General features: G+C 27.2%; 1 protein-coding gene across 1 annotated transcript; it reads left to right on the top strand.

Annotated features, from left to right (window-relative positions):
• The first annotated feature begins 203 nt into the window (after positions 1–203).
• Positions 204–2030, top strand: LOC145936462 (uncharacterized). Its single transcript, XM_083038712.1, has 3 exons — positions 204–326; positions 940–1201; positions 1698–2030. Exons 1-3 carry the CDS (start codon positions 264–266, stop codon positions 1859–1861), a joined length of 489 nt encoding a protein of 162 aa, XP_082894838.1. The 5' UTR covers positions 204–263; the 3' UTR covers positions 1862–2030.
• Positions 2031–9210: the final 7180 nt, after the last annotated feature.

The following is a 9210-nucleotide window of genomic DNA, read 5'->3' on the forward strand; positions in this document are numbered from 1 at the left end:
GCATGTCATGAATCGCATTGTAACGTCTTCAGAATATCTAATATACGAGATAAAGAGCGTGGGCAATCTGTGAAAAAAAATCGCGAGAAGTGAGTAATATGTTTGTATGCAGCTTTTGTCACGTTTGCATTTTTAAAAATATAGATTTCTCGTCTATATAAATGAGCAGAAAATTTGCACGAGAGCATAACGCAATCTGCGCAGCAAAGTGCATTCGATAATATTAAAAAGTGTAATAAGTTCAATAAGTCTAGTACAAAAAAATGTTACTCTTCAGTATTTGGGTGATTAGTCTGTTGACTTTGTTCAGAACAATTTCAATGGAGGTAACGTAAATTTACAATATCTTAATTGATTTTAAGTATTTATAAAGATATCAAAACAAATGTAATACATTTGTGTATGTGTGTATGTATGTGGGCACACGTATGTTTGTTAAATAATATATTTCAGAATTTGATTCAATAAGTATATTCAATGTTTGTTACGCATTACAAATACTATTATAAGCTCATTGTGACTTATAATAATAAAGATTTAGATACTTTTCAAAAAAATAATTATTCATAATTTGCATTATTATATTTTATTTTTTGTCATAAATACTTCCTTATAATTAGATATATTTTTGCATCATTAGTGTAATAGAGATTCTTATTAATAAATTAAATGAGAACTTATATTCAGCATACAGTATAAATTTTATCATATTCGAGATAATCAATTTAAATTTTGCTAGCATAAATTAATTTGTAAAACTCCGTATAATTTAATTTTATTCAAATGAGAAAAATGTATTTTAATATTTTTACGATATTGTGTGTTTCTATGATTATTATGATTGATAAAATTAAAGCACACATACATACACATTGTTAAATAAAATATAATTTATTTATAAGTAATGCACATATATATATGCGTATATATATTACTTAGGATCCAATGTGGCATAACAAGTTACCTCATTATGTTTCAAACGATCGTGTTCACACTTCACGGACCGGAAGATTTGGCTTCGACATTCTAGATAATTTACGTAAACAGATTTGTCAGATATTTTGCATGTCTGCAGATAGTATGCAATATCCCGCAAATCTCATATTTATTTTTAAATGCCCCGAATGGTATCTATCGAATTGTTCAAAAACTACAACACCGATATCAACACCGATATCAACTCCAACATTAACTCCTCCAGGTATAAAAGAAATGTGTATTGTTGTGTGTTGAAAAGAGAGAAATATCTATCCTCAAATATATCCAATATATACATATATAGGTGCATGGGATATAACGATTAAAATAATTAGGAAATAATTAGGAAAAAATAAAAAGTTATCTCTTATATTTTTAAGATCTGTTATATTCCATTTGGACCAATTAATTATTAAATATTAGCACAATTTTTTAATAACTCTTTCTCTCTCTTTCTCTCCTCCTATATATAATTAATGATAATAATAAGCATTTATTACTATCAAGTAATCTAATGCTTTTATCAATTATGAAATAAATTACGAAATCAAATTTGCAACACTTATACGATGCTTTATATAGAAAAATTTAGCAAAATCAAAAATAATTATAAAATTATTATATTAATTAAATTAAAGATAGGTGTTGATAAAATATTTGATTTTTAAAAATAAAACCTAAATTAATTAAGTACTAATCAATTATAATAACGTTAACAGTGCAAACGACAACTACATCGCTAGCACCACCTATAATGGGACCGCCTTCTGGATCTGGTCAGCCTACAGTTGGACCAATTGCGGGCAATCCACCTCCGAGCGGATCAAATATAACTATGAATGTAACATCTGTAAACTCATCTATGCCTATGCAAATGGGATAGATATAATAATAAAAGATAAATTTTATAATATTTAAATACAGTAAAACTAATTATAAAACAGCATCTATCTACACAATATAATTAATAACAAATGTATTAAATATTTGTTGCCGTAGAATTATTAATTGTTTCCCGAAAAGAAATATTAAAGTTATTTTATGCAATTTTTCTATATATATATATATATATATCATGTGTTGCATTTATCCAGAATTTATATATTTGAAAAAAAGTTTCTTTATCGTTTCTGCGATTTCTATACGATTAACAAGCATTGAAATTGTGTATTATTTGATTGTGTAATGAAATATTTATTAGCTTCGAATTGATAAATATTTTCCATGATGATTAAACAATAAATAATATAAAAATACAATTGATTGTGTATAAATACGTTTGTACTTTATACAATAGATGTCGTAGTATTCTTTAGAGATTGCACACAAAAGATTTCTTCTGTGCGTAAGATCATTTATAGAACGTTGATAAAAACGATACTGACATTGTCGGCGTTATTGTTAATATTTCTTGCTGTTGATAATATTTAGCAAGTTTTTTTATTTAAAAAAATTAGTATTTTTACCTCTTTTAAGATATGTATATGTAAATTTATTCTGAATATTTAAAAATAATATATTCAACACAAAATATTTTTAATTAAGAGATATATGTATAACAAATAATTACAATATATATAACAAATAAATATATTTAAAAAATTTAATTTAAAATAATTTTAACAAATAATATTATTTTATGTGTATATATACGTCTTCGTCTGATTTTTCTATTTTTGAATTTACGCAAACTATATTGTAATGAAACTTTTGCGAACATTATCAATATCTTTTAGTATACTTCATCATATTTTATCATAATATTTTCAATTCAATATATAGTTATACTTAAAAATTGTAATTTTTTACATTTAATAGAAAACTTTATAAATTTTGTATAATATAAGATTTTATCTCATTTATACATTGTAAGCATTTCTTTTTTTATAAATTCGATTTATACGCATTACGATAAAATATTCACAAATTAAAAATTATTCAATATATTAAATCGTCATGATAAGGAAGAAAGAGAGAGAAAGAGACATTAAAATTAAATACAGCAATATCGGAAAAGGAAGAGCAAAAGTCATCAATGTAGAAAATAAGACCTTGCTCTCGTTGTGAAAGTAATGTCGGACCCTATTACGAGAAGCTTACGTCCTCTCACTTTCTACGTGTACACACAATAAACTGTTGGCAAATTGCAACAAATGCAGTTTAATGCCATAAAAGGCAAGCGCTATTAACATATCACGTTAGTACAATGAAAACGTGTAACATTTTCATATTCTCATACCAAAGATGCAACTCAAAAATTTCTTGTTTTTTTGTATCTAACTACATATAATATACACATTTATTAAGTTGGGATAAGTTTATATTAAATCCATGTATAAGGCTATTTATACTGTTTACATATTTTTTTCAAAGCAGCATTTTTATTAATAATATAATTAATGATTTTATGCATTTCTTTCACATAATTATTTTTTATTAACAGTAAAATCATTTAAGATATTTAATTTAACAAATTCAATTTTATTTTTGGAATCTAATGTGCTTCTATCACAATTAATGTATCAATTAATAAAAAAAAATTGATAGAAAATATATATACAATATAATCTAAAAATAATCATATTTATCTTAATAATAATTCTTAATTTAATATATAACAATTCTTTATGATTGTCCTCTTAATTTTAACCTATATATCCAATATTAATGATATATGACAAATGCTGTCATAAAAATGCTGTGCTATTGAAAAAAAAATGTAAATAATACGTGTGTATAAGTTGCCTTATATTTAATATAAATATGTATCTTATGTAATTTAATAATAAATCAAATTACATGAGAAAAATGGGGAATTTTTAATAGAATTATTGTAGGCGCTAAAAATGCCCTAAAAACTTTGCAATTAATCAATCTTAGTTTATGCTATGAGTCACTGAGAAATGAGCTCTTAACATGCGGAGCAACCAGGATACAATAATACGAGATACAGACCAGTCTCGACTTGCGTGAATCATGACGGTCGGCATGCGAAAGAAATGGGAATACTGGGTTACAATGTACAATAGAATACAATGGCAAAGTTTAGCTTATATAAAGCAGGATATTGTCTAAAGAATAATAATATATTGTATATGATTATTTAACAATTATAAATTAATATTAATAATGACGAATGTATTTGATATTGAGGGGGGGGGGGGGGGACAAATGCTTTCGTATAATTTAACAGGCGAAGATGATATACATCACACGTTGAAGCAAGATATTTTTATAGGATTTAGTGTAGTCAATCAAAGTTCGCAATTATATATTTAAGTTGAATAAAATACGTAAGCGCACATGGATCACAAATATCTCGTCCTATCTGGTTTTCTATCTAACGTCTCGACATTACTGATCATTTTATTACTATTGTCTGTATCACGTTTGGGGATTTACTTAAGACAAATGATCTACTTAGATTCTTATCGATCAATACGCGGATAAATGTGTTCTGTTTCCTTTTCTTCAGCCGGAAACATACGAGAGAAAGCTTATGAAGAATTGCGTGTGAAAGCGTTCACGGTACAATTCGAAGATATTGGCTGACTATGCAAGATTTCGTGAATGCACGAATTAAATAGTTAAATTAAATATGTGCATATAAAGAGTGTCCGCCGTATCATTCGACAGAGAAAAGAAACTTGATAGTCTCATTAACTGATCAGATGAAACAATTTTAATTATAAACAATTTAATATAATATCAATATAACTATTAAGTTTTTAAATTAAATATTTTTAAAAATTATTTTCAATATTTTAAAAAATCCCTTTTCTAAAAAAGATATGTAAAGTCGATACTCGCATATATCGAAGTTTATTGTCGCTTTTTTGCGATGCTCATTGGCTGTCAAAATTCGCGTTGTGCGTTATATTCGTAGCATCGAGAGGGTTAACAGTTTGACAGTTTGTTCAAAATAAAATTAAATAAAATAATGATATTAGTTTTAAATAATATATTATAATACTTCAAACTCAATTAATATTTTTACTGTTATCAGCTGATTTCTGTCAAAAAATATTAATCGCGGATAAAGTATTATAACATATTATTTAAAACATATTATTTTATTTAATTTTATTTTGAACAAACTGTTAAACTACTAATCCTCGCGATGACAGCCTCTCGATGCTACAAATATAACGCACAATGCGAATCGAAACAGTCAATTAGCATCGCGGAAAAGATGCAACAATACTTGCGAGAATCGACTTAACATGCTTTTTTTAGAAAGGGATATTATAATATTTTTAATTCGATTAATATTTTTGACAATTACCAGCTAATTTTTGTCAAAAAATATTAATCGCGAATAAAATATAACATATTATTTAAATATATAACATATTATTTAAAATGTTACTATATTTTAATATTTTCAACATATTATATACATCCCCGCATTACCGCTATAAAAATGTTATAAAATAAAAAATTTCTCACTCACCGATACGTAGTACAGTAGCGGAGTTGTAGTCCACAGCACATTGATCTGAAAACAAAATATTTAAATTATGTATATATACATATGTGTGTGTCGAATATCTTATAAACACAATGAAGTTTAGATATACATATATAATTAATGCGTGCAGAGCGCGCTTGCGGGGTTATTCTATTCTAGTATATAAAAAAATGTACACGTTTTATATTTAAAATATTGTAATATATATAATCAAAGTATATTAAGTCAGTACGCTATCTAAAAATTAATAGTATTATTATTAATTTGAAAATATTTGCTGTTCGTCATTTAGATAAGATACATATATAGATAAATGCGAGATAGAGAGAAGACAGAGATAAAAATAATTTGTTGGCCTCTTTTTTTTCTTTTTTTTTCTCTCTCTTCTTCTTTCTTTTCTTTATCTATATTTATTTATCTACCTATTTATTTATCTACCTATTTATTTATCTGTATTTTCTCTCTCCGGTCTGAACCAGATTAATTCGCATGTATACGATCTTCGTAATAGACACGCGCGCAATTCAGTTCACCTGCATCTTAGTATTAGGGAAAACACGATTCTCTCATAGAAGTGGGATCGCACATAAGTAACATCAAGATGCAAGATTGCGCAGAGCGCATGTGACGATGGACGAAGCGAAAGTCGATCCTTGCATACGAGTCAGAATGCGGTTCTCGACAGCAGCTCGATCAGGGTCGGTCAGCCGACATATCCGTCGATCAGAAAGACTTGGATTAGATTGCACGAAATTAACGGGAATGGACGCCACGGAACGAGTCAATTTTTTTATAATGTAGCAAAAGAAAATTGCTAAGATGTGTGACAACTCGTCGTTCGATTGCAAAATAATCGTCTGAGAACATTGATACTTCGCTATTCAAAACGCGCATTGCGATATAGGTAGTGATTGATATGATATAATCCATGTTCAACTTTCTGACATCTTCTGCGATATAACGATGTATGATTAATTATCCTGCGTAATTAATCAATTATGTAATACCCGGGTTTAATACATCTTTAGTATTAGATATTTTAAAAAGAAGATAAATATTTCAAATATTATTCTCTGTGTTAGGTAATATCATCATGATTTATATGCGCGATATTATACTACCATGAAATCGATCCTCGAAATCTCTGTTGATAATATATTCAATATTTTATGTCTGAATTTCTAATATACAAAAATATTTCATTAATATTTTAATTGATTAATTTTTCAGAGAAAGGAGAACGGATATTGTATAAGAAGACTGATTTATATGTTTTTTTGCTATATAAATATATCGATTCAAGTTAATATCAAGAAGGAATGAAAAGAACATCTCATTTTCAGATATTAGTTCACATGATTATTGCAAGAAACATTAGGAAAGTGTTATATTGAGTATGAGGTAATTATTAATAAAAACGATTATAAAACGAGTGTGAGATTAGATCATGTAGAGTTAAGAATAGTATATGTCGTTCGCTCGCAATGAGAAAAGAAAATAATAAGAAGATACGTGCAACATATTCACTTTTATCTAATAATGCATCGCGTTTAAATGCACCAATCGATATTTCTGGCTTTCAATTAATTTCGATGCAGTTTTGATTTCTTTTCATCGCGCGAAATCAAAACATTCCTCACAGTGGCATACGTAAAGCAATTCATACATAAAACATTACGTAATATAGTATATATTGCGTCTAATAATAATACGCATGCTCGTTGATCACATATTTCGTAAACATATGCGTTATATAAAATCGATTTCACGGACGAATCGTGGGAATAAAAGCTATTCATATAGAGTTGCCCCAACTATTTAAGCACGTATTATATGTATACTATTGCGTGATATGTTATGACAGTATCTGAACATTGTAAATTCATCATAAAAAAAGTGTGATAAGAAAAAAAGTATTCGCAAAATTTTAGATCGTTTAACTATAAGTTTTTTTACAGATTAAATTAGTTTTCTTCCAAAAAAATGACGCAAGTTTTCTATTTATTGAGTAAATTAAAGCAATAAAAGTGCAATATTTTTGTATTATTTTTCTCTGATTGTTTTCATGGAGATGTGAAAATAGATTATAACAGTGTAATATATCCTATGTCATCTCTATTAAATTGTGCGAGTTCCTAGAGAACTAGAGACGCTCTAACACCTTTTCTCGTCACTATACCTTCCCTTACATTTCACCGTGAACCGTTTCACTTTTCCGCGTCTGCATACTTTCGAGACGTTATCTGCGGCTTTTGTCCCTATTAGCATACGTTAGAATAAGTTATTGCTCTCGCATACGCAAGAGAGTAAACGCTGTAGGCGGCATTCTACTTTTCCAAGCATCGTTACATTATGCCCCCCGCCTTGCGCGAGATTTACATAACTGTAATAGATGTACTGCTGTCTCTAGGAAGAGTCAACGTAATTATCTAACATCGCTAATTGCGTTCGAGTGTGCGTAAGGGGGTTGATATTCTCAATTCTTCGAGATATTAAATTTTTAGTCCGAGAAATGTGTATGTATATGTGTATGTCTGACGATTTCATTATAATTGCATCTTTCTTATTAAAAATTAAATACTGCAATATATAATATTGAAATATAATATACAATATTGCAAATAAGCAAGATTTCACTTAACAACGCTATTTTTTCCAATATTACAATAAACTAATTTAATCGAGTAGATAACCGACTTTTTAAATGAAAATAATTCATTGGCTATAAAAAATATAATAGTAGCCTATATTAGGTAATGTTAATTTTAATATAAATATAAACTATTTAAAAAATGAAAAAGATAACATTTATTTCATAACATATTTAAATTGTCATTGAAATTTAAAAAATAAAAAAATAGTCTCAAAATAATCGACATTGCAATAAAATAATGTGAAAAAATGTTTTTTAAAATAAAAATTGAATTATATTTAATCATTGATCCTTTTCTAAAAAAGGCATGTTAAGTCGATTCTCGCAAGTATTGTTGCCTCTTTTCCGCGATGCACAACGCGACCCTTTTTTAGAAAAGGATTAATGATTAAATATAATTTAATTTTTATTTTAAAAACCATTTTGACACATTATTTTATTACAATGTGTCATTTTGAGACTATTTTTTTATTTTTTAAATTTTAATGACAAAAATGTTATGTATATGAATTGCTTTACGAATGCCACTGTGAGGAATGTTTTGATTTCGCGCGATGAAAAGAAATGAAAATTGCATCGAAATTAATTGAAAGCCAGAAATATCGATTGATGCATTTAAACGCGATGCATTATTAGATAAAAGTGAATATGTTGCACGTATCTTCTTCTTATTTTCTTTTCTCATTGCGAGCAAACGACATATTCCTAGCATCGAGAAGCTGTCATCGCGAGGGTTAGCAGTTTGACAGTTTAAGGGGGGAACCTGATTTAGGAGGCTGAAAAATACTTATAATTTTTAGAATTTTTTTTCTCAGCTAAAATGAAACCAATTAATTCCAAATTTTAGGCACAATTTATTATACATTTAAATTATGTAAAATAATTTTTTTATTAAAAAATATTAAAGTTTTATTTAAAAAATAAAGCTATATTGATAGCGCCCATTTTTCACTGTGTGCAACCTAGCGATCGTAATTTTTGTCTGAAACAAAAAAACCAATTCATTTCTTTAATGTTATATTATTACCTTCTATTTAAACTAAAAAAATTAAAAGAAAAGCAAAAATTGAAAAACTTTTACAACTTTAAAAAAAGAAGTTACAATTTT

This window comes from Prenolepis imparis, unplaced genomic scaffold (genome assembly GCF_030444845.1).
Source record: "Prenolepis imparis isolate NDT839.2.m4 unplaced genomic scaffold, iyPreImpa1.0 SCAF_5, whole genome shotgun sequence".
Classification (NCBI taxonomy): domain Eukaryota; kingdom Metazoa; phylum Arthropoda; class Insecta; order Hymenoptera; family Formicidae; genus Prenolepis; species Prenolepis imparis.